We start from the raw sequence: 26,763 nt of genomic DNA on the forward strand, positions 1-26,763 counted from the left end.
AGAATTCTGACCAGCAAGTCAGGAGGGGAGTCCGCTGAGAGGCTTCTGGGAAAGAAGTATTTGGGACACAAGAAGGGACATTATCTCATCAGGCTTTTCAGAAGTGGTGTGTGAGTACGTGACGTTTGGAGCTCCTACAGCCATCCTGAGACCGTGAGGGGTTGAGCCTGAGGACAGACGCCAATGGAACGGTCAGCAGAGCAGGAAGATGGAAAAGCGTGGGTCGCTGACGAAGTGGTTGAGCCACGGGACAAAGCAGCCCTGGGACAGGCAGCATCTGTGCCTTCTGGTATGTGAGATAAACAGACCTGATTCTTCAAGTTCCCTTTACTTGTGAGAACAGCAGCAACTTATTTATTTAAAGTGCTAGTAATTTTCTCAAAGAACACCAGCGACTTGAGCTTACAAAGGATGGTATTGGCTACATTTTAGGATGCCAGGTACATGCTAGTTGCTTTGAAGACATGATCTCATTTAAATCAATCCCCAGAAGGGCCTTCGAGGTAGAAACTATCATTCCCATTTCTCAGATGAGGAAACTGAGGCTCATAGGACTGGTACCTCTCCGAGGTCACAGAGCAGGGAAGTGGCAGAGCTGGGCCTGACTGGAGTTTCTGTTTTGCCAACAGAGAAGCACAACCCTGAGTTAGTTTCTGGGCATGTCTCCCCACCGAGAGTATAGTGCGCTCAGGTAGCACAAAATGAATTTTACATCAAAAATAGGGAAGGTAACTTGTTAAAAAAAAAAAAATCAATGCACACCCAGGTCAAAAACAGCACTACTGTGAACATCAGGAAACAGGAACGCGTAAGTGCTTTGTGAATAGACACAGGTCACCCGCCAAACAGAGGCGCTGCTCTGATCAGCTCGCTTTCCCCCCACAGCTGTACGGAACCGGCACTCACTCACCTCATTGTAAAAGAAATGCACAGTGTGGTTGTTGAGTTTTAACGAAAGCGTTTTCAGGAACGATATGTAATATGCCATAATCTCTTCATCGGAAAAGTCAAACTTATGGACAATGATGGAATTTACATAGTTATTAGAGAGCAAATAATCTAGACGGAGAAAAAAAGACAGAAAACAGGTTAATTACTTGACGCTGGAGGCAAGTCCAAGAACGAGCAGATGACCACATGACTGTACGTGAACCCATCAAGCTAAGAGGGAGTAGCTTAACCTTCAACCTGCAAAGGTATCGGCCACCAGGCCTAAGCACCAGCAAGTTCCAGAGCAATGACAGGGAAAGCCTGGGCCGCCCCTCCCTCTCTCCCACACCAGCAAGGTTCAGCAGAGAGCCCATGGAGGGGTGGGGGCAGACGAGCTGGCGTGTGGGCCTTTTCACAAACCGCCCATGGTGAGGGTGAGCAGCACTGTGTCTTATGAAAGATGGCCCCATCTTGCCATCGAAAGTCATACAGTCACCCTTGAATGTGACAGTGCTACAGAGGGCACCATCTGGTTTTTTTCGCCCTATAAGGCCACATGATTTCATAAAGGCCACTTCACGCTGAATCTCCGCCACCTGCCCGGCACCAGGAGCTACACATTCATTTATCATCATGAAGACACTGCAGTGTAGGCCTTGTTCTCCCGCTGTGCCGATGAACTAAAAAAAAATGTTACTTAATGTGTCGGAGGACACTGAGACAGCGAGTCGGAGAGGGAACCCAAACCCAGGTCTGCTGTCCTATGTTAACACCATCACTGACTAAGGCGGGCCAGCGATGAAAACTGGGAGACGAAAGTTGGCCTGAGGGCACCAGGGCTGACTGGAGATGGGCCGCCCCTGCTAAGGTCCCCACCCCTGCAGAAGCACAGGCCCAGCATGGGGAGAGCTTCCCACCGTGCGAAGGGAGTTGGAAAGCACAGATCAGAAGGCTGTGTCTTGGAAGCCAAAGGGCCAGCCAATAGACCAACGAGTGCTGCAAGCTGTGCTGGCCAGTGAAGACAGGTCCTCGCTGCTCAAAGTCTGGTCCTCGGACCAGCAGCACAGCATCACCGGGAGCTTGTCAGATGTGCGGGATCTTGGGCCCCAGCCCCGACCTCAACTCAGACGCCTGGCTGGGCCCAGAACTCCGAGTTAAGAAGCCCCACAGGGCTTCCCATCACACTCGTATTTCAGAGGCCCTGGGTTCAAAGGCAGATTTGGGTCCGTGCTGCCTCTGCCACCTCCTAGCGGGGTGACCTTGGATGAACCACTTAGCCTCCCCACCCCCAGCTTCCTTGTCTGAAAACTGGGATAACAAGACCTTCCTTACAGGCGCTGATGCACTAAACGCGCTGAGGCCCGTGAGGAGCACGAGGGAGCACGGCTCACGCAGCTGCTGCTCTCCTCTGCACTGTAAATGGGAGATTCCTGACTGCCACCACCAGGCCCGCAGGCACGACTGTTGTTCTTGGGGGATTTAGAAGCAAACCAGTGAGTTATTTGGTGCCAAAAAAGGTCCCTTACGTAAGTCAAAGTACTACTGAAAAGGCTAGCATCGCAGACACAAATGAAGAGCCATTGGGGAGCAGGGGGCGTGAGAGGGGCCGCAGGGTGGGCCCAGGGCCGGGTGCTCCTCAGAATGTGTTCTCAGAGCAGGCTCTGCAGGTAGGATGTCAAAACTGTCATTTTCGAAATTTGACTATGACACTCCCTGAGGGAGATCCTGGGACCTGCTCCAAGAGAGGAGACAGCAGATCTGGGATGGGGTCCCAGATTTAGAATTTTAATATGTTTAACAATGAAGTTACGGAGTGTCTGTTGTGGCTCAGCAGGTTAAGGACCCGACTAGCATCCATGAGGATATGGGTTCGATCCCTGACCTCGCTCAGTGGGTTAGGATCTGGTGTTGCCATGAGCTGTGGTGTAGGTCGCAGACGTGGCTCGGATCCAATGTAGGCCAGCAGCTGCAGCTCAGATTTGACCCCTAGCCTGAGAACTTCCATACACCGCAGGTGTGACCATTAAAAAAAAAAAAAAGAGGTTACACACAACCACGCAAAACCTACAGGATGCAGCAAAAGCAATCCTAAGGGGGAAGTTCAAAGTAATACAGGCCTTTCTCAAAAAACAAGCAAAATCACAAAAAAAACAACCCAGCCTACCACCTCAAAGAATTAGAAAAAGAAGGCCAAACAAAACCTGAAGTTGGCAGAAGGAAGGAAATCATAAAGATCAGAGAGGAAAGAAAGAAAACCGAGATTTTAAAAAACAGAGAAAATCAATAAAACTAAGAGCTCATTTTTGGAAAGGATAAACAAAATCAACAAACTTCTGGTCAGGCTCACTAAGAAGAAAAGAAGAGGGCCCAGGAGTTCCTGTCGTGGTGCACTGGTTAACGAATCCGACTAGGAACCATGAGGTTGCGGGTTCAGTCCCTGCCCTTGTTTGGTGGGTTAAGGACCCGGCATTGCCATGAGCTGTGGTAGGTCGCAGATGAGGCTTGGATCTGGCGTAGGCCGGCGGCTACAGCTCCGATTCGACCCCTAGCCTGGGAACTTCCATGTGACGTGGGAGCAGCCCTAGAAAAGGCAGAAAGAAAGAAAAAAAGAAAAGAGGGCCCAAATAAACAAAATGAGAAACAAAAGAGGAGAATTCATAATTGACACTGTAGAAATACAAAAACTCGTAAGAGAATATGATTGTATGCCCCCCAAAAATGGACAAGCTAGAAGTAATGGACAAATTTCTAGAAACATACAGCCCACCAAAACTGAATCAAGAAGAAATAGATCATTTGAACAGACTGATCACTGGAAGTGAAATAGAATCTGTAATTTAAAAAACTCCCTGCAAACAAAAGTCCAGGAACAGATGGCTTCACTGGGGAATTCTACCAAACACACAAAGAAGAACTTATACCCATTTCTTCTCAAACTCTTCCAAAAGAATGAAGAGAAGGGAACATTCCCAAAGTGACGCTATGAAGTCACCATCACCCCGATACCAAAACCAGACAAAGACACTAACAACAACAACAAAAAAATTACAGACCAATGTATTTGATGAACATAGATGCAAAAATCCTCAACAAAACATTAGCGAACTGGGAGTTCCCGTCGTGGCACAGGAGAAATGAATCTGACTAGGAACCATGAGGCTGCGGATTCGATCCCTGGCCTCACTCAGTGGGTTAAGGATCCAGCATTGCCGTGAGGTGCAGTGTAGGTCACAGACGCGGCTCGGATCTGGCATTGTTGTGGCTCTGTCACAGGCTGGCAGCAACAGCTCTTATTATACCCCTAGCCTGGAAACCTCCGTATGCCTTGGGTGCGGTCCTCAAAAGACAAAAGACAAAAAAAAAAAAAAAAAAAAAAAAAAAAATTAGCAAACTGAATCTAACAACACATAAAAAGGATCATATACCATCATCAAGCTGGATTCATCCCAGGGGCACAAGGATGGTTCAACATATGTCTATCAATCAACTTGATTACATCACATCAATAAAAGATAAAAACCAAGTGATCATCTCAATAGAGGCAGAAAAAGCATTTGATAAAATTCAGCATCCATTTATGATAAAAACTCTTGGGAGTTCCCATCGTGGCTTAGTGATTAACGAAGTAATCACTAGTATCCATGAGGATGCAGGACTAGTATCCATGAGGATGCAGGTTCGATCCCTGGCCTTGCTCAGTGAGTTAAGGATCCAGTGTTGCCATGAGCTGTGGCGTAGGTCGCAGACACAGCTTGGATCTGGCATTGTTGTGGCTGTGGCGTAGGCCAGCAGCTGAAGCTCTCATTCAACCACTAGTCAAGGAACTTCCATATGCCATAAGTGCGGCCATAAAAAGCAAAAGTAGGAGCTCCTGTTGTGGCTCAGCAGTTAACAAACCCAACTGGGATCCATGAGGTTGCAGGTATGATCCCTGGCCTTGCTCTGTGGGTTAAGGATCTGGTGTTGCTGTGAACTGTGGTGTTGGTCACAGATGTGGCTCGGATCCTGAGTTGCTGTGGCTGTGGTGTAGGCTGGTGGCTACAGCTCAGATAGGACCCCTAGCCTGGGAACCTCCACATGCCGCGGGTGCGGTCTTAAAAAGGCAAAAGAAAAAAAAAAAGCAAAAGCAAGCAAACAAACAAACAAACAAAAACCCTCTTACCAAAGTGAGTACGGAGGTACTACATCTCAACATAATAAAAGTCATTTATGACAAACCCATGGGAAACATAATACTCAATGGTGAAAAGCTGAAAGCCTTCCTGCTAAACTCTGGAAGGAGACAAGGATGCTCACTCTCACCACTTCAATTCAACACAGTATTAGAGAGGTTCCCTGGCGGCTCCGTGGGTTAAGGATCCGGAGTTGTCACTGCTGTGGCTCAGGTTTGGTCCTTGGCCCTGGAGCTTCTGCATGCCATAGGTGTGGCAAAAAATAAAAATAAAAAGATAAAACACTGGTAGTCTTAGCCACAGCAGTCAGACAAGAAATAAAAGATATCCACATTGCAAGGGAAGAGGTAAGATCATCCTTATATGCAGATGACATGGTACCCTATACAGAAAACCTTAAAGACTCCACAAAAAAGCTATTAGAAGTGATAAATTCAGCAAGGTAGCAAGACACCAGATTAACATACAGAAATCTGTTACTTTTTTTAAAAAATATGGAACGTGTCACGAATCTGCGTGTCATCCTTGCGCAGGGGCCATGCTCATTTCTGCATCATTCCAATTTCGGTGTATGTGCTGTCAAAGCCGGCACAGAAATCTGTTACTTTTCTTTGCACGAATATTGAATATCGTAAAGAGAAAGTAAAAAAACACCTTTTTAAATCATGCCCGGAGGAGCTCCTGCCGTGGTGCAGCGGGTTAAGAATCTGGCTGCAGCGGCTAGGGTCACTGCGGAGGCACGGGTTTGCCCTCTCCCCAACCTCCAGCCTGGCACAGTGGGTTCAAGGATCCAGTGTTTCCTCAGCATGGCTTGGGTTTAATCTCTGGTCCAGGAACTTACATATGCCATAGGTGTGGTCTTAAAAAATAAATAAATAGGAGTTCCCGTCATGGCTCAGCGAAAGCAAATCTGACTAGGATCCATGAGGACACAGGTTCAATCTCTGGCCTCACTCAGTGGGTTAGGGATCTGGCGTTGCCATGAGCTGTGGTGTAAGTCACAGATGCAGCTCAGATCTGATGTTGCTGTGGCTGTGGCACAGGCCGTGGCTACAGCTCCAATTAGACCCCTAGCCTGGGAAACTCCAAATGCCTTGGGTGCGGCCAAAAAAAAAAAAAAAAAAGACACCAATAAATACATAAATAAAATCACATCCAAAAAAAAAAAAAAAAAAAAAAAAAACCTAAGGAAAAAGCCTGACCTTGGTGAAAGACTTTTATGTTAAGAACTATAAAACACTGCAAAAAGAAACTGAAGATGATTTAAAGAAATGAAAGGATATTCCATGTTCTTAGATTCTAAGAATATTGTTAAAATGGCCATACTTCCAAAGCAATCTACAAATTTAATATGATCCCTATCAAATCACCTATGACATCTTTCACAGAACTAAAATAATCCTAAAATGTACATGGAATCACCAAAGACCCAGAATTGCCAAAGGAATCCTGAGGAAAAAGAACAAAGCTGGAAGCATAAACCTACCAGACTTCAGACAATGCTACAGAGCTAGAGTAATACACTGTGGTACTGGCACAAAAACACACCTATGGATCAATGGAACAGAATAGAGTGCAGAAATAAACCCACACACCTATGGTCAATTAATCTTCAACAAAGGAGGCAAGAATATACAATGGAGAAAAGACAGTCTCTTCAGCAAGGAGTGCTGGGAAAGCTGGACAGCCACATGTAAATCAATCAAGTTAGAACACACCCCCACGCCATACACAAAAAGGAACTTAAAACGGTTTAAAGACTTAAACATAAGACCTGACACCATAAATCTCCTAGAAGAGAACATAGGCAAAACAGTCTCTGACACAAATCATAGCAACGTTTTCTTAGGTCAATCTCCCAAGGCGGAAAAAATAAATGGGACCTGATCAAACTCGTAACCTTTTGCACCACAAGGAAAACCACAAACAAGTGAAAACACAACCTATGGAAGAAAAGGCAACCCTCCTGCACTGGTGGTGGGAATGTAAACTGGTGCAGCTATCATGGAGAACGGTATGGAACTTTTTAGCAAAAAACTAAAAACAGAGTTACCAAACGATCCAGCAATGCCACTCCTGGGTGTACATCTGGAAAAGACAAAAACTCTAATTTGCAAAGATACGTGCGCCCCAATGTTCACAGCAACACTATTTACAACAGCCAAGACATGGACATAACTTGATGGGGTACATTTACACGATGGAATATTACTGAGCCCTAAGAAAGAAGAAAATAATGCCATTTGCAGCACCATGAACGGGCCTAGAGTTTATCATACTGAGTAAAGGGAGACAGAGAAAGACAAATATCATCTAATATTTGGAATATAAAAAAATTTGATACAAATGAACTTATTTGCAAAACAGAAATAGACTCCCAGACAGAAAACAAACTTACCGTTACCCAAGGGGAAATGGGGGGTGGGGAGGGTACACGAGGCGCTCCAGATTAACAGATACACATGGCTATAAATAAACAAACAACGAAGACCTACTGCAGAGCACAGGGAGCGACATTCAGTATCCTGCAAAAGTGAACTGAGGTCACACACATCACTAATCCAGGGTACAGCTCGATACATGGGGAAATGTGCATGCACATGAATTTTAAGTCCTCGCGCCTATGCAGTTACAGACACACCTCACAGAGCGTAGGGGTTCAGCTCCATGAACTTCTGCCAATACACACACCACGGAAGCACCATCCGGGTCAGACACAGCGTGTTTCCAGCTCCCCAAAAGGTCCCTCACACCCTCTCCCCAAAGACAGCCCCAGCCTGACTGCCAGCACCATCGACGCGTCTGGGCAGTTCTCCTGCTTCACACACACAGACTCACGCGGGAAGCTGGCTGCTGGTGTCCAGCCTCGTTCCCTCATCTGCACGCAGGGTGAGCCGCCCCGAGGCATGTGTGTTAGCACCTTCCTTCTCTGCCTTTCGGCTACACGATGTTCTGTTCTTTGAACAGTCTACAACCTACCCACCCAGAATCTACACCTGTGACAAGCAGCCAGGCGAGGCACTTCTTTTCATCCTGTCGAGCCTGCTGTGGTTGGCTGGGGACAAAGGAACTGGCTGGAGAAGGGACTGTCAGCCCCGCTGTGACTGGTTAGTGGCTGCTGGGCCACCAGAGGGGCAGACGCCTATGCTGGCGGCTTCAGATATGGGATGTCGGGGCTTTGGGCTGCACTCGAACTGGGAGAGCCACATGCTCCCATCCTTCCCCAGCGGGGACTTTTCCAGGGCCTCCATGACATGACTCTGTGGGTGGTGGGGCCACCAGCCAGGCGGCGGAGGTGCCTCTATTATTCGCCTGGGATTTTTCTACTACCCCCTCACTGTGTGGCCAGCTTTCTGTGGTATCCTTTTATAATAAACCCAGGAGTCTACAAGTAATCTCAGTCTCTCGGGCCTTCTGTCACTTAGGTCAGCAAACCCAACAGGCAACAGGTGCACTCGTGAAAGGGCTGCTCGTAATAGCGAAAATCCGGAAACCACCTAAACGCCCGTGGGCACGTCAAATAAGTTACAGGCCGCTAAGATGCAGCTCTTGAACCAAACAAGGAACGGACAATATGGAAATCTAAGATACACCAGTAACTTGGAAAATAAAGCAAAGAGCAAAGCGGTATGTGTCTGGTGGAGTGTTAGGGTGAGAAGTTTTGCTTTCTATAGTTTGGCAATGTTTGATTGTTTGATTTTTTTTATTGCTTTACAACGAGGACAGTGTCTTTCTATAATTAGAAAATAAAATGAAAAGCAAAAGTCACCTATCCTTCTCACCCCCATACATCCAAGTTGTGTGAAAAGCGAGTGATTGCGGCTGCTCTTGCAGGGCTCATAAAAGTGGTCTGGTGACTTCTCTATAAGGCCAGCAGCATCTGCCCAGTTTTCCTACAGCACAGCACCCTTTTTAGTGCTAGGACAACGAAAGCCATGTGACCCAGAAAGTCCAGAATTTTCCCCTGTCCCAACCCCCTCTTCAATCCAGCAACCCCAGGGTTACGGGAGAACAGTTACCTGGGGGAACGCTGGATTTAGTGGTAAAACCACCCCTACTGGACACTTCCATCTGCCAGACGCCATACCACGCTCTGCACATCCACTCAATCCTCAATCCTCAAACCACTCTAATCACCAGGTACTACTATCATCTCTACATCACAGATGCAGAAACTGCCGCTTGGAGAGTTCACTCCCCAGAAGCCGTGCGGGGAGCATGGGGCAGAGCCAGACATGAGCCCACGTTGGGTCTAAGTCCGTGACCTGCACCAGTGAGTTGGGTCTTCCCCTCTCGGAGTTTTCAGAAACCACGAACAGTTTATATCCAGGATGACAAAAGCTGTTAACGAGGGAAACCACTTAGGGAGTGAGTCAACTCACAGCTAACTCACATTCACGAGGAAGAGTCAGGAGAGCCTCCTGGGACCGCAGCACCACCTAGTGGCCGCTCCCTGGGGCAGCAGCACAGCCTAGTGGCCACCTCCTCGGACAGCAGCACCACCTAGTGGCCACTCCCTGGGACAGCAGCACAGCCTAGTGGCCACTCGGACAACCACCAGTGAGCAGCTCTTTCCCACCTCTCCCTCCTCAGGAGAAACGCCCCCCTCCCTACCTCCTCCCAGCCACCAGAAACTTTTTTTAAACCTGTCTTGGGGACGCAGAACCTGCCCGTGGCATAGACATTCGGTCACTTGTCTTTTCCCGGCTCCCTGCGGGCAGGGCCTGGGGCTTGGTGCAATCATCTTGGACTAAAAAGCTCCTGGTCAAGCAGGGAGGCTTAGGAGCTAAACCAGGGCTCCTTCCCCTCAGCACCGCTGACATTTCGAGCCAAATACTCCTTTACTGTGGGGGGCTGTCCTGCGCACTGTAGGACGTTCAGCAGCATCCCTGGCCTCCACCCACTAGATGCCGGCAGCACCCGCCTCCCCTTAGTACAACCAGCAATGTCTCCAGACAATGACATGTGTCTACTAGGAGCACAGTCACCCCAGCTGGGGGCCACTGAGCTAACTCACTGGGCTGAAGCCCCTTCTTGACTCTGGCCTCCCTAGAGCCGTCGCCTGGGGCCAATGACTCCAACTCTCTGGGGGTTAAGTGGGGACACTGACAGCACCTACCTGGCACAGTGGCTGCTGCAGATGAAGGGCTTGGGCTCAGTGAGGGCAGGAGAGAGGCTCCAGGTCACACCCCTGCCAGCCAGGCAGTGGGACTGGAGCAGGCACATCGGGTGCCAAAGCCACACCCTCGTGGGTCCCCCGGCCGAGCTCTCCCTCACCCACTGCTTCCAGTGCTCACTCTGCTGGCTGATTATTCAGCGAGCCCAGCTCTTCCATAACAGCTAATAAAGAAGAAACGCAACCTCCCCCCAGTCCCCCAAGAACTACTCAGCAGAGGGGTGCCCTCTCTTCACCCCTCACACTACCCTACCCCAAATTCACATGCTGAAGCCCTAACCCCAACGTGAATGTATGTGGAGACGGAGCCTTTGAGGAGGTAGTTGAGGAGCTGAGGGTGGGGCCCTCATCTGAGAAGACTGGCGTCCTTACAGAAAAAGGAAGAGACACCAGGCCTCCGTCCCCATGCAGAGGACACAGCACAAAGGCGGCCGTCTGCAAACTGGGAAGACAGGCCTCACCAGACGTCAACCCTGAGGGCACCGTGACCTTGGACTTCCAGCCTCCAGAACCATGAGAAAAGAAACGTCTGTCGTCTGAGCCACCCTGCCTGGGGCATCCTGTCACAGCGGCCCAAGCACCCCAAGCCTCGCCAGAAGCACAGACAGGCGGCCAGCGCGCGGCGGGCGGGGGCAGGTGGCAGGGCCGTCCTTACAGAGCGAGGTCTCGTGACTGATGTTCTCGAAGAGGATGTTCAGGGTCTGCAGCAGCTGAACGCACACGTAGCGGCCCGACCTCTGCCGCAGGATGTTCAAGAAGAAAACGAACATGTTCTTCTCCAGGAAGAAGCTGCGGGAGGAACGGGACAGCGTCAGCGGTCGGCTTCTGAGGGGGCCGCGCGTCCACACGGGCCTCTGCGGGCGCCCCCCATGCGTGCGCCCCCCACTGAGGCCTCGGCTTCCGCGCTCCCCGGCTCCCGCGGCGCCACCCTCCACCCAGCAAGACACCGTCCAGCTGCTCCTCCCGGAAAGCGAGATGCTGACTCCGGGAAGCAGGGTACTGCTAGCCTTCGGCGGGGTGGCAGAGGTCTCCCGGACGCAATGACTGCCCCGTGCCCTATCTACGCCCACGGACCCCACCCGCAGCATTTTCCACCCACTATGTACAAACTTCGTCTTCCTCATGAAGCCTCTTTGCTTTGTTTTCAGTTTTGAGGGTTCTCCACCAACTTGGGAACCAGAGTAATTTCCTACAAAGGGACAAGACGATGAACAGTAACAAGGGTTTGGGTTCCTAAACCGGCGAGTTTGTCCTTTCCAGATCTAGGGAAGGACAACTGGAGGGAAACAGAAGGGGCTGACAGAGCGATGGGTCCCCAGCCTGTCCCCAAGTCTGCACTGCCCTTCTTGTCCTGGAGGGGACATTTGTCTGGATGCAACCTGGGGGCACTGACTTTGGGGGCGGGCACACACTGACTCTTTCAGCATTGAAATGGAGGACCGCCCCCCCATGCCTTTCTTTAAAGGAAAAAATTTAAAAAAAAAAAAAAAAAGGAAGAAATGACTGGGAGTTCCCTGGTGGACTAGTGTTTAAGGATCGGGCATTGTTACTGCTATGGCTCAGGTTTGATCCCTGGCCCAGGAACTTCCACATGCCACCAGTACACCCAAAAATAAATAAAGGAAGGAAGGAAGTTTCTAGCTATGTCTCTTCTGTATCCCAGAAGAGACCAGATAACCCCTCGTGTGGGATGCTTGGAACAAATGCCGGCAGTCCCGTGGGTCACTGGTTGATTCAAGGTGGGTGACTCTCTCCCCTCTGCTGTCAGCTCCCTGGAGGCAGGAAGACAGGCCCAGCGCTGGCTCAGTGCTGCATCCCTCCTGTCTGAATCATGACAGGGTAAGTGAACACATCAACACTTCATAAGACCCCTAAAACCTTTTCTGATTCTGGGAAATGTGTGCCTGTAATGCCGTCCACATTAGTCCCCGGACTGTTTCTATCATTTAACCGATTCTACCTTCCTTTGCTTCAGGCTGTGTGACTCACTGACTCCCAATGGGCTCACTGCAGCCCAGTGACCAACCTGGGAACTTGCTGAAATGGCTGTACCTACATCTTGCCCAGGGATGGGTTCCGTGTGTCTGGTGGGAAATCCAGACTCCCTAGGGGAGTGAGGGGCTCCTTGGAAGAGTGGCTGCTTCTTGGGTTGGAGCACCTTATGGCAGCAGAAAGTGAGGACATGCTCAAAACCCACAAGGATGGGCCTGTGTCAAAGGGACCCAGGAAGCAACCTGAAAGAGCTCCCAATGCCTTCAAAGCTGCAACAACGCCCGCCACAGATAACACAGTATAGGATTACGATCCAAACTGTAAAATAAATACCCACGAGTCGATAGTGATACACAGATGTGACTCGTTTTATTTTGCTTTGCTTTACTGTGCCTTGCAGATATGGTATTTTTTACAAAGTGAAGGTCTGTAGCAGCCCTGTCTTGAGCAAGTCTATTGGCGCCATTTTCCCAACAGCATTTTTTTTCTGTTTTTCCTTTTTCACAGCTGCACCTGCGGCGTGTGGAGGTTCCCAGGCTAGGGATCAAATTGGAGCTGCAGCTGCAGCCTACACCATGGCCACAGCAAAACCAGATCCAAGCCGCATCTGCAACCTGCACCACAGCTTGCGGCAACAATGAATCCTTAGCATGCTGAGTGAGGCCAAGGATCCAACCTGCATTCTCATAGATACTGTGCTGGGTTCCTAACCTGCTGAGCCACAGTGGGAACTCCTCGTATGCTGTTTTTTTAGACACAGTGCTATTGCACACTTAGAAGACTACAGTACAGTGTAAGCATAACTTTTTTGTATTATAGTTGATTCACAAAGTTCTGTCAATTTCTGCTGTACAGCAAAGTAACCCAGTTATACATACATATATATATATATACACACATATATATTCTTTTTTTCACATTATCCTCCAACGTGTTCTATCACAAGTGACTAGATATAGTTCCCTGTGCTATACAGCAGGATCTGATGTGTAAACATAACTTTTACATGCACTGGGACACCAAAAAAAAAGTCGTGTGACTCAATTTATTGCAATATTCGCCTTATTGCAGTGGCCTGGAACTGAACCTGCCAAGATCTTCAAGGGATGTGTGTAAATAAATGACTGAATAAGTAAATAAATGAGAGGAGACAAAGCTTCCTTACAGAAAAATTTCAAATAGTGTAGCAGACACACCCCTTCAAGAAGGCGGAGCTTAGTTCCCAGGCCCGGGGGTGGGGGGGGGCTGGACTTAGGGACCCACTTTCAGAGAATGGCGTAGGGGAGGGAGAAAGAGTAGCCTCAGAGAGGAAAAGCCTGGCAGACACCTTGGCCAAGGGATCAGGCTGACCTCACCAGGGACGGCATGGACATAAGCATGCTGGGACGGGCAGGGCACTTCGCCTCTGGCGCATTCTTCCCCAGGCTAATCGTGAAAGAAACAGAAACCCAGGTTGGGGAACATTCTACAGGACGACTGGCCGTACTTCTCAAAATCATCAAGGTCATAAAAACAAGAGAAGACCGAAAAACTAAAACATGATGACTAAATGCATTGTGGGAAGAGGCCCCTGGTGGCTCAGTGGGTTAAAGTGTCACTGCTGTGGCTGGGTTCACAGCTGTGGTGTGGGTTCAATCCCTGGCCCAGGAACTTCCACATGCTGCAAGTGTGGCAAAAAAAAAAAAAAAAAAAAATGTGTTGTGGGAGCTGGATTGGGATCCTAGAGCAGAAAGAGGATGTTAGTGGGAAAACTGGCAAAATCCAAATCAGGTCTGGAGTTGATGGAATAGTAATGTTAGCATCTCAGCTTTTTTTTTTTTTTTTAAATAATTTATTCTTTCTTTGCTTCATTTTTATTTGTTTATTTTTTGGTATTTTTAGGGCCGTACCCACAGCATATGAAGGTTCCCAGGCTAAGGGTCCAATTGGAGCTGTAGCCACTGGCCTACAACACAGCCACAGCAACACCAGATCTGAGCCGCATCTGCAACCTACACCACAGCTCACGGCAACACCGGATCCTTAACCAACCGAGCAAGGCCAGGGATCGAACCTGTATCCTCATGGATGCTAGCCAGATTTGTTTCTGCTGAGCCTTGACGGGAACTCTGCATCTCAGTTTTGACAAAATGCACTCTAGGCATTTAAGGCATTAATGGGAAAACAGGGTGAGGAGTAAATGGGGACTTTCTGTCCCCACCCCCATCTAAATCTAAAATTATCCCCTAACTTAAAAATGGATTAAAAACAAATTTTCTCGGGCCTCTGTTGGGCAGCCATTTAAGAATCACTGGGCCTCTAAGAGCGCAGCAGTTTCTCTACATGACAGATGGTACTAAGTTCATTTTAGTAAAGGGGCCATGGTTTCTAATCTTCACCTCAAGGGCCTTTCTCGTTTCCATAAACAGACACCAAACAACCAACCAACAGTATACTCCCCGGGGATCCTTAAAGGCAACAGTCCCGTTTAGGAGCGACACCCACTTCACGCATGTTTTCCCCTGGGTATCACAGCCGGTGTCACTGGTTTGCCTTCTAGACAATTTGCATTTTCCACAGTATCTCTACCTTAGCTAACCTTACTGATGAAAATACAGAGCTACCAGAAAATCAGGATATCTAATAAGAAGTTGGGCTAGGAGTCAAACACCTCTATTTATTTTAAATTTGTTTTTAAGTGGCCTCAATACTTATCACTGAAATTGTTTTCTATAAAAAGAACATCTGTGTTTGGTGGTTGTCATAACCCCAATTCTTCTGTACTCAGATGTTGGGACAGGTCTGTTGGAAAAAGCAGTTGATGGGCTATGGTCCTTGCTTTTTAACTGTCCAGTAGGGACACCTTTTAAAATTATCGTTTGCTTTTATTTCTTGAGTGCCTATTCGGTACTAGGCACTGGGCAGAGCACTTGCTCTCTCTCATTTAAAGATGAGGAAAGTACAGTGGCCTAAGACTGCTCATCTAGTAAGTACAAGAGTGAGAGAAACCCTTCCATGGGCTCCAGAGCGTGAGCCACTGCTCCACTTACCAGCTATGTGACCTTGAGCATAAACAAGGATGGAGGTGGTGTGACGATGAGGATGGGGACAGGGATGAAGACGGAGATGGGAATGAAGATGGGGATGGGAAGGGGAGGAAGATGGGGATGAGGATGAAGATGGCGACAGAAACGGGATGAAGATGGGGGTGAAGATGGAGTTGGGGATGAAGATGGGGATGAGAATGGGGTTAGGGATGAAGATGAGAATGGGGATAGGGATAAGAATGGGGGTGGGGATGGGGATGGCTACATGGTCTCCACCCTGGAGAAGCTGGAAGACTTAGAAGGATTTATCTCCTAAGAGCTCTGCACTGTGGCCATTCAACAGTAAACACAGCAAAAGCCCTTAGTGTCTCCCCCAGGGAAGGGTCTTTTAAGTTGACCAAGAATCTAACTACCCAAGACATTTTCTCCTTCATTTGGGGAGATAATGAGACATTACTAGGAAAAGTATCCATCACATTTTCAGTTTTTCTGGAGACATTCATTTCCATAACCTTCCCATTTTTAGCTGGCATTTTTACAGTGTTTCAAGGACATTTTATAGAGAGAGACAGAGACGGATATCTGTGCAAGACCAAGCTGGCGTTAAATTGTGACATCACCAGGAATGACTCATGGTACACAGTTAGAAAAATAGTCACGGGAGGAAGAAGAATCAAAAAACAACAAAAAACCAGATGCCCTTACTCAAATACAGAGCTGTCATTCTGATCCCCCCAGATCAGGATCTCGGTGATGGATCGAATGGTCTCCACCAGCAGGTTCCGGTTCTGCTCTGTGACAGTGGTGTTTTTGGTCAAAACATGGTACAGATACCTGAGAGAAAGGAAAGAAAAGAGAGTTCAAGGTTACCAACTGAAATGGAAGCCAGGCTCAGTGACCACTTGTGACATGTGGGGGACAATTAGGCTGTGCTTTTTTCAGATTTGGTTGTGAGCACAATTCCCACTCAGGAGACATGACTCATCACCCAAGGGAAAACAGCAGCCGATGCCTTGAAGGGTTAAATAGCCAGGGACACGTGACTCAAACTGAGGCAAGACCTTCAGCTTCTCAAGACAGCCATCCTCAGACTGAGAGCTGGACAAATGGGCTGCAGACCCCCGGAGACTCAGACCCGGCAGAACTAAGGGTAGACCAGGCACCGCCGGCCTTCTCCACACTCTCGCAGGCGATTCCCGCGTCGGGGAGCAGGTGGAGGTGCAGGGCTCAGCCCAGGAGCCTGACGCACAACCGGGCAGATACAGGGATGACAGGTGGAGTCAGAGACCTGGGATGGGGGTCCTGGAGCTGAGGGCAAAATCATGTGCACTCGTGCTCACCTTTGAATGGCCCATAACCCCCCGTGATGTGCAGAATGCCCATCAGGACTGAGGGCTCAAATGACACAGGTGGCGCCAAACTTATTTGCTGAGCACAGACTAATGCAAAATGGGTTTGGGAGGCAACGGCTACGTCCCTCACCCACCCAAACATGCCTGGAAGGCCTCGCTGCTTCAGATCTGTGCCAGCTGCTGGAGCAGAGACAAAGGCCTGGCCCAGCCCTCAAGGCCCTCTGCCACTGGTGAGGCCACCGCAGGAATCACAGGGGCCAGTCCTGAGTGGTGTGGGACTAGCTACCTAGCCAGTGCCCACAGGGTGCCAACTGGCACAGCTTTTAAGAGACAATGTCTCCAGACTAAGGCGACTTCAGCTGTCATGGCATGGGAAGGAAAAGGGGACAGCAAGAGGGACTGACTCAGCAACAGTCACCTCCTGACTTCTGGTCACTTCAGTTGGGAGGTGAGGGCTGGTGACGGCAAGGTAGGGAAAGGTTAGATAGGTCGCAAATCTCTAAAAATGGGTAGGACATGTAGAGGTGGAACCTTGCAAATGGAACAACAGGGAACGATCTGCTGCTTTCGGGGGCTGGGTTTTATTTATTAGTATTTTCGATCTTCGTTATACTTTAAAGATATGGTATAATTCGTCACTTAATCATTTAATTAATCTAATTAAAAACTGCATCAACTCTGTTTTTGTTTTTTGGGTTTTTTTGGGGTTTTGTTTTTGTTTTTTTGCTTGTTAGGGCTGCACCCGTAGCATATGGAAGTTCCCAGGCTAGGGGTGGAATCGGAGCTGCAGCCGGCCTACACCACAGGCATAGCAATGCCAGATCCGAGCCGAGTCTGTGACCTACATCACAGCTCATGGCAACGCCGGATCCTTAACCCACTGAGTGAGGCCAGGGATCAAACCAACCTCAAGGTTACTAGTTGGATTGTTTCTGCTGCATCACAACAGGAACCCCACAACTGCATCAACTCTGAACATGCAATGCTAGTACAGCTCTCTCCAAACAGAGACGTCCAGCGCCTGTGCCCAGGTCCACCAGCAGAGCCGCTCAAGGGAGTGCAGCCAGCAGTGCTCTGTGATTAGGTCACCCCCGGCACTGACCGCCCTGGGATGACTCCAGGGGGATCCACTGGTGAATCTATGTCTCCACCTCACCTCACCTGCCTCTTCCCCAGAAGCCCCCAAGAGCAGACTTTTTCAAATTGTGATTCACAGGCCTCCTGCGTCAGAATCCCCTGCTGAAGCGACAGACTCTGGCTCCTCACTTCGGACCCCCATGGGCCCTGCACCCATCTAAGCCCCGCAGATCTTCAAATCTGCTGTTTGAAGGGGCTCCTGCTCTAGTTTCAGACCATGGCATCACTCACGCCATGGGCATCAGTGACCATGCAGTGATCATGCAGTGCGTGGTATGTCCCACAGCCGCTGTGACAGGCGCTGTTGGTGGCGTGGGGAGAGGCAGAGTCTCCCCACTCTGCATTTCCTTCTGTGGAGAGAACAACCTCCATCAGCGCCCCAGACCACACTCCTGGCCGAGGGGGAGGCCTGCTCTGAAGACCCCCAAGAGGAACGGGAGAGTTTAAAATCTTCAGGAGCAGCCCTGACTTCTATTCACTGTGCTTTCTGCCCGGAAAGCCTGTGCTGCCCTGACCAAGTGGCAAACTTACTCGTATGTCAAAACCCAGCTCAAGCATCTCTTGTGAAGCCTTCTTCCAGAACCTCCTGCTCTCTGGCTCCTGTGTGCCTGTATGCATTTGCTGCTGTCCGGACCACCCTGACTCGCAATGATCTGCCTTCTTCACTAGACCTGAGCTCCTCAAGGTCAGGAACACCTTCTCACTGATCCCCGTGACCCCAAAAGACTCCAGATTGTATGGCACCCAGTAGGTGCTCAATAAATGCAGAATGTGGGAAGGGTGAGGGGCCATCTCCATGAATATAAGGTGGATCAGAGCATACAGACTAAACACAGTCAAAGAGCCAAATGCCAAATACAACCCATCAGCGGCACGGAGCCGTGGTGATGAGTTCAGACTTTGGAGGCTGACAGACAGACCTGGGCTCCAGGCCTGGCCCTCTCACGTCCTACAAGCACCTCTCTGGAGCTCGTCTGGATTCTTCCAGACATCTGATGTGACAGCTCACAGAAAGAGCTGAGCATGGCGCCTGGCACACAGGAGGCACTCACTGGACACAGGGTTAGCTGCTACTACTATTATTACATCATGGTTGTTATGATAGGGGCCGGTATTAACATCATTGCTAAATTTTACAAGGAATATTCAAGAATGAAGGAAGGAAAGATCAGGCTGGATCCAGTCATGAAATGACGATGGCATCAGGAGTTATAGGAAGGTCCGGAAAAACCAGCACAGGAAGTGGAAGGTCTGATATGAGCTGGGTGACATCAAGCAAGGTACTTAACCTCTGAGGTAAGCTCAGTTATCTCACCTGTAAAACAGGAGCAGCCACAGCACCTAAATACTTTAGTTCCTACTATGGGGTCCTTAGGAATAGACAAGGAAAAAGGCAGATAACTAACTTGGCAGGTCCCAGGGAGGACACAGGTGCCGGCTGATATTGGTGTTATCCTCGCCTCCATTACCCAATCCCTAGGAAAAAAATTCTAGTAACTACGAGGAGGCCCTTACAGACAAATCCATAGGAAGGGCAGGGTGTTAAATCCTGAAAAGGAGATTCTAGGTGGTTCCAAATGTGGTGCATGTCCTACATGCTGGGCTCTGGGTGGGGGGACCCTCACATTCGCAGTAACCTGGGGCCGTGCACACCATGAGCACCGCATAGGCCAGGCTGGGAACTAGGGGGCGCCCCGCAGCTCTCCCGCAATCACAGAAGGGAGGCAGGTCTGAGGATCCAGCTGATGCCGCTGGCAGCCCTTCGCAGTGGAGCCATCTGCTGGCACGTGGTGATGCAGCACCGGGGTTTCACCACAGGATGGCTAAGGATTTTTTCACAGGATAAGAGCCATTTAAAGATTTTGTGTAAGGTGGCTGTGCAAGATTTTTGCCCATTTTTTACTAGGTGGAGTACCTTTATCTTATTAATTTTATGGAGTATATATTCTGAACACAAATCCTTTACTGGATATACATATGGTAAATATTTTCTCTGAATGTGGCTTGCCTTTTCACTATTTTCACAGTGGGCTCTGGATGAGCAAAAGCTCCTAATTTTATTTGTTTTTTTGGTTGCACCCGAAGCATGCACAAGTTCCTAGGCGAGGGATCGAACCCAAGCCACAGCTGTAAAGCCACAGCAGTGACAACCCTGGATCTTTACACTGAGCCATCAGGAAAATCCAGAAGTTCCTAATTGTAATGTGGTCGAATTTATCAACCTTTCCCTTGGACAGTGTTCTTTGTATCAACCTTAAGAATCCTTACCTACTCCAGGTCATGAAGAAAGGCTGTTTTCTTCTATAAAAACGTTACTGTTTTTAACCTTTCATGTTTTGACTTAGAGTACATCTGAAACTCATTTTTGTGTACAGTGTAAGGCATTGGCCAAAATTCATTTTCTCTGTATGGCTGTCTAGTTGACTCGGCATCATTTACTGCAAAGGTCCTCATTTCCCCAAAGCACTTCACTGTCACCTTTGTCATTAACCAGGTGGCCACACACATGGGACTCTTTCTGGATGCTCTAGTTCCACTATCTGTTCACCTTTGTGCTAATACCATGCTATATAATTACCACAGCTTTATAATAAATCTTGCTATGTGATAACATAAGGCTTCCAACTTTGGTTTTTTTCATCATATTGCCTATTCTTGGCCTTTTGCATTTCCATATAAATTTAAACATCACCTTCTCAATTTCTACAGAAATACCTGCTAAGATTTCCTTTAAGATTGCCCTAAATCAGGAGTTCCTGTTGTGGTGCGGCAGAAACGAACCCAACTAGTATCCGTGAGGATTGAGGTTTGATCCCTGGCCTCGCTCAGTGGGTCAGGGATACAGCGTTGCCATGAGCTGTGGTGTAGGTTGCAGATGTGGCTTGGATCCCACATTGCTGTGGCTGTGGTGTAGGCTGGCAGCTGTAGCTCTGATTTGACCCCTAGCCTGGGAACTTCCATAAGCTGCAGGTGCAGCCCTAAAAAGCATAAAAAAAAAAAAAAAATTGCCCTAAATCTACAGCTAACTATGGAGAGAATGGTTATCTTTTTGAAAGTATAACACGAAGACATGTACATTTTTTCAGTGTTTTTTCAGTGTGTGCTGGATGGGGACCTGCACATCTTTTGTTAGATTTATTCAGAGGTATTTGATGGGGTTTTTTTTGATGCTGTTGTAAATGGTAGTGTTTTAAAATATTCACTTTCTAAATTTGTTGGTGGATGAATACCCACTAGATTTCAAGCTCTAAATTTCTACGAGGATGATACCAGCACTGGCTTATTTTTTCGCCCCCACGGTGCCTGAGAGCATTGTTTTAGGGAGTGTTTTAGGAAGGGACTCATTTGCTTAAATGCAGTGGGGGGAAAAAGAAAGCTGAATGGATATAGATTTAATATTTTAATGCTGCATCTAATTCCACAGTTTTGGAAGATCCAGTAATTCACTGCCTCAGAGGTACTAATATAGTTTAATAACTTTCTGGTTTTAAACATAACCCTCATTTTAGAAAGGTTGGAAACCACAAAAAGAGAAATAGCTCTTATCAATCCACTGTCCAGAGACGGCCGCTGTGGGAGTCGCAATGTACTTCCCCGGGGTTTTTTCCTTTTTGGATGTTTGCATAGTTGGGCTCAAGTCTTGGGTTCCTGCTAAGATAACAGCGTGTTTGTTATTGGCAACTATTCGCAAGCATCAATCATCGCTGCATGGTACACCACTGAAAGGACGGCAAGGCAGTTCCTCTTCTACTGGGCACTGGATTCCCAATTGTTGAGATGATCAACAGTGTTAGGATGACCCTCTCTGTGCACAAGGCTGCCTGGCCCATCTCTGATAAGTTTCCAAGGACAGAGTGACAGATTTTTCTCTTACAATGATAAAAACTGTTACAATGGTGGGAGTTCCCATCGTGGCGCAGTGGTTAATGAATCCGACTAGGAACCATGAGGTTGCGGGTTCAGTCCCTGGCCTTGCTCAGTGGGCTAAGGATTCAGCGTTGCCATGAGCTGTGGTGTAGGTTACAGACGTGGCTCGGATCCCGAGTTGCTGTGGCTCTGGCGTAGGCTGGTGGCTACAGCTCCAATTGGACCCCTAGCCTAGGAACCTCCATATGCTGCAAGAGCGGCCCAAGAAATGGCAAAAAGACCAAAAAGAAAACCTGTTACAATGGTAACATTTTCTCAAACTTTATGTGGGCACATTCTTATCATCATCATCACCATCAAAACAGTTGCAGCCTCCTAATGCCAGGCCCTGTTCTGCGTGCTTCAAGGTGTGTTCACTCATTAAGCCCTCAAAACAATCCTGCCGGGCTGAGGCTCTGGGGAACTAGGACCTCCTCAGAGTCCCAACACAGGGACAGGTGACCTCATAACCCCTTGCTTATAACCCTTACAGTGTAGGGGATGCAAACAATGAGTTAAACACTTCTATTAGTCAAGCATTCACATGAAGTTATGGATGCCTAGCACACAAGATAACCAAATAGATAAACAACAAATCAAAAAGGCATCGGGGGGGGGGGGGGCACGAAAACACCTATCAGATCTTAAGGCAAAGCCTTATCACTGACCCTTATTCCATGTCTTTGGAAAAGAGCCAGAATGAGCATATCTCCAGCAGCCGTGCTGTGAAAGGCAGAATCCCAAATTCAGACTTTTACACACGAGCAAAGTCAACTGTGAGAGACGAGCCTAAGAGGTGGAAATGCCTGGAGACGGCCCTTTACCAATGCGCAACTGAGACAGCAGAGGCCGTCACCAAGGATGGTGATAAACAAACCCCTCCTCCACAGACCCTGCTTTCTCAAGAGAGTCACTTATTTCTCAAGTTAAACCATTATGGTTAATAATAATAATCACGTCGACTTCAGAGACAGACATACAAGTTCAAGTTCATACAAGTTTTATGACTTGTATCATAATATGCCTCTTAGGATGCTTCAATTGGAAGATACTGAAATGGATCCACAAGCTAGTGTGAGGAAGGCCTAGGGGGACTAGAAATCCACCCCACCCCCACCCCCGGTGCACATACCCCCAAATAACAACGTCTAGGGTGGGCGGGCATGGATCCTGTGTCTGTCTGGCCTGCTCAGCACCAGGACAGACACTTCCTGGAGGGGCCCATGCTGTGTCTTGAAAAACTTTCTTGGTCAGCATCCAGCCCTGTGGTCCACACAGGGTGGAATTGGACTAGGGGATGAGAAGAGGTGTTACAGGTGGTGTTTCTCCTGATGAATCACTTCTGAAAGATGTCAAACTGGGCCAGCGAGTGAGGCTGGGTCTGAGGTGCCTAGGAGCTGGCAATCACAGGATGATGCAGCAGGGCTTTCGGCCCTAGAAGTCACAGCTCCAGCACAGGCACTGTGACCAAACGGGCAGGAGCAGACCATTGTCAAAAAAAAAAGTCTGGCCAGAATCTGCCCCTTTCATTCATTCTGTGACAAATGCTTGCTGACCCTTTACTATGTGCCACGCCCTGTGCTGACATCTGCCAATCCCCAGGTGAACAAGCCACCCAGGTCTCTGTCCTCATGAAGCTTACGCTGAAACCGGGGAGAAACAGACAAACGTCTATCTAAGTCAGACCAATTCTGACAGTGAAGAACATGCTGGAGGAAGCATGGCCAAAGAGCAGGGGCAAAGCCTGCAGCTGGTCTAACTCTACGGCAACAAGAGGACTGTATGATAACGTGCTGAATGGGGCAGAGGGAGCAAGAACAGGAGAAGTCAGAGATGATGGAAAAACCTCTTGTTGGCTGAAGTCTCCAGGGAGATGTTTAGGGAGGAACTGGCATTTGAAGGATACCGCTGGGCATCAGGAGCGAGCACAGACGCAGTCAGGAGAGGGCTATGTAAAAACGAGAGAGAGAAGGACCAGCACCATGAATAGGCTTGAGAGACATCCCTGAGTTACAGCGGGCAACTCCCCTCATCTACTAGAAGCAGCGCCTAAGGGGAGAGCCGCCTCCAGTCTGGCCCTCCTCCAGTCCTTCTCCAAACTTCGACCAGACCACAGCACACGGCTCCCCACCATCTCAGCCCAATGTCCAAACTCCTCAACAGGATTTACAGACCCTGTGACCTCTCCTGCCTCGGGGCTCTGCTCTCTGTCCTACTCACTCCCCCTTGCCCTGCATGCACCCCTCACCAAATGACCTCATCTCTTCCCTGCAGGCCTCTCAAACACAGTTTCCTCTCCTGCAGCATCCCCCTTCCTCCCTGCCCTGTGAATCAACCACTCATCCCTCATGACCCCATTTAAATGGGTGTCTGCCTAAGAGTACTCAGCTCCTCAGCCAGGTTCGCAGGCTATCATCTGTGCTCCAAGCTAGAGGAGTGAGAACAGAGCCTGGAGTGCTCAGAGGGCCTGGAAGAAATCTCTCTCTTTTTTTTTTTTTTTTTTTTTTTTGGCTTTCTAGGACTGCACCTGTGGCATATAGAAGTTCCCAGGCTATAGGTTTAATTGGAGCTGCAACTGCCAGCCTACACCACAGCCACAACAACACGGGATCCAAGCCTCATCTGCAAACTACACCACAACTCAAAGCAATGCTGGATCCTTAATGCCCTGAGCAAGGCCAGGACTAAACCTGAATCCTCATGGATACTAGTCAGGTTGGTTACCGCTGAGCCACAAAGGGAACTCCAGGAAGAAATTTAGACTTGACATAAAGGGTGCCTCAGATGCACCACAAGTGCTATGATGACCATGACATTCTAAGAAAATGAACCTGGCAATATCGTACCCCAAGCTCTAAAAATAAAATAGCACTATCTTAGGCAAAAGCTGAATATACCAAGAGAAGGGGAACTGCTGGGTATACTTTCCTCTTCTCCCTGACTTTCCTTCATGGAACCACCCCTTTCTCTCGCTCTATGCCCACTAGCTTGGAAGGAGCTCATGCCTCTCCAGCTCCAGGGAAGGGCCAGTCAGAGCACTCTGTCAGTCCCTTGCCACAGCGACTAGCTCAGGGCAGGGCAGGAGACCCCAGGCTGATTCAACGACACTCACTTTTGGACTTCTGCACCAATATTAGGGAAAGAAGCTCTTTTTCCCAGTGGTGGCTAAGCTGATGAGATGTGCGCCTGGAGCCTGCTGAGAATGACACCAACCCAGAAGAAAGCAGAGACAAGAACCAGGAAGAGCAGTCAGTGATGGCTCGTCCGAACACCCAGACCCGTGGCTCTGCTGGGACAGACTTCAGCGGCAAGAGCCAATCTATCCCATGTGGGGCTTTAAGGCAATTCCAGCTGGGTGTATGTCATGGGCAGCCAAAAATCTTGCGACCCACACAAAGGTGATCAGAATTAGGGCAAGAGGCATTCACGTTGTAGCTCAGGGGAAACAAATCTGACTAGCATCCATGAGGATGCGGATTTGACCCCTGGCCTCGCTCAGTGGGTTAAGGATCCGGCACTGCCATGAGGTCACAAACACGGCTAAAATCCCGAGTTGCTTGGCTGTGGCATGGGCCGGCAGCCACAGCTCCAATGCGACCCTAGCCTGGCAACCTCCATATGCCGTGGGTGCGACCCTAAAAAGGCAAAAAATTTAAAGAAAAAAATTTTTTTTCAAGAGGAAAAAGGTTCCCAGATGTTTTTGTGCCCCCTCCCAAAACGGTCGATTCTAAATTCATTTAGGGAGTTCCCATGGTCCTCATCAGTTAACGAACCCAACTAGCATCGATGAGGATGAGGGTTTGATCCCTGGCCTCGCTCAGTGGGTTAAGGATCCCAAGTTGCCGTGAGCTATGGTCTAGATCACAGACTCGGCTCGGATCCTGCATTGCTGTGGCTGTGGTGTAGGCCAGCGGCTACAGCTCTGATTGGACCTAGCCTGAGAACCTCCATATGCTGTAGGTGTAGCCCTAAAAAAAAAATTAAAAAGATAAATTCGTTTAACTATCTTAATCTCTTCTCTCTAGTCGCACTTAGGGCAAGAATGCATTAGGAATTGTCACTTGTCACTGGGTAATTAATTTGTACAGGTTGCCCAGGACTTTCCCAGTTTTAGCACTGAAAGTCCCGTCCCATGTCCTGGGAAACCCCTCAGTCCCAGGCACCGTGCACATCAGAGGAAGCCCAAGCCCTGTTCCACCTCCAGTCCTGTTTCCCACAACTACCAGCCCCACCTCGACATTCCTCAAACCCCAGGGTCGCCTTCTCACATGCTGCACTCCACACGGTGGCCCCTGCTTGCCCTTGACAACTCTGCTCTGGTGCTGCCTCTCCGAGAGCTTCCGAGAGGGGTTTGCGCAGAACCATGAACCTAGAGGGATCCCAGCACTTGTCACACTGCAGAGTCACTAGCTCTATGGCTGTCGCCCCCGCCAGCCTGTGAGCTCCCTCAGGGAATGGGCTGTTCTGTACTCAAGGCCCAGGACATCTCCCATCAGAGCCACGCGCGGAGTGGGCACTAGTTGTTTATGGTGGGTGCTCCTTCCCATCACTTTGGAATCTGCTAAGCCCCACAGCAAAACACCCATCACCAGGTTCTTCAGCCTGTAATATGGATTAAGCTGATCTGCCTGATCCAGGGCAGGCAGCTCCGGTTTCCAAAAAGCACCTAATAGCCCTGTGACCTAAACAATGAACCTGGGCAGTTTCTGACACTTCAAAGGAACCTGAGAACCTGGACCATTCCCTCCCTGGTTGGTTGGACAGCAAAGATGCCCCATTAGGCAAAATAACTCAGTCACGCTGAATGTCTTCCCAAACTCACTTTTTGAAAGTTTTATTTAAAAAAACCCAAAAAAAACAAAAAACAAAAACCAGTGTAATGATGCAAACACTGAAGTTAAATCCTGGCTCTGACATTTTAGCTCTTACCACCTTGGGCAAGTGATTTAACCTCTTTGGATTTTAGTTTCTACTCTATCAAATGGTAACAATAATCCTTCCTATACCTCATGGGACTTGTGAGGACTGAAGGAAATAAGACACAGGAAGCCCTTAACAAGCACCTGGCACCC

The 26,763-nt window shown here is 48.8% G+C and overlaps 1 protein-coding gene and 1 non-coding gene across 51 annotated transcripts in view; both read right to left on the reverse strand.

Moving 5' to 3' along the window:
* Positions 1–26,763, reverse strand: part of CLEC16A (C-type lectin domain containing 16A) — a 220,317-nt gene that overhangs the window by 191,268 nt on the left and 2,286 nt on the right. For all 50 annotated transcript variants that reach the window (XR_014840762.1, XR_014840764.1, XR_014840759.1 and 47 more), the window contains exons 2-4: positions 16,002–16,130; positions 10,934–11,067; positions 911–1,059 (exon numbers count right to left, since the gene is read on the reverse strand). Coding sequence is in view for 26 of the 50 variants with exons in the window: in XM_021086621.2 (XP_020942280.2) it covers positions 911–1,059; positions 10,934–11,067; positions 16,002–16,130 (412 nt within the window). In the remaining 24 variants the exon portion in view is untranslated. The remainder of the gene's footprint in view (positions 1–910; positions 1,060–10,933; positions 11,068–16,001; positions 16,131–26,763) is intronic.
* LOC146404549 (U6 spliceosomal RNA) lies at positions 5,591–5,694 on the reverse strand. Its single transcript, XR_014842688.1, has one exon. It is a non-coding gene; the product is annotated as a U6 spliceosomal RNA (small nuclear RNA).

This window comes from Sus scrofa, chromosome 3, assembly GCF_054392235.1.
Source record: "Sus scrofa isolate SSC_HxYL_T2T_F1_AM1 chromosome 3, Sscrofa_HxYL_maternal_Yorkshire_Landrace_v2.0, whole genome shotgun sequence".
Taxonomy (NCBI): Eukaryota; Metazoa; Chordata; class Mammalia; order Artiodactyla; family Suidae; genus Sus; species Sus scrofa.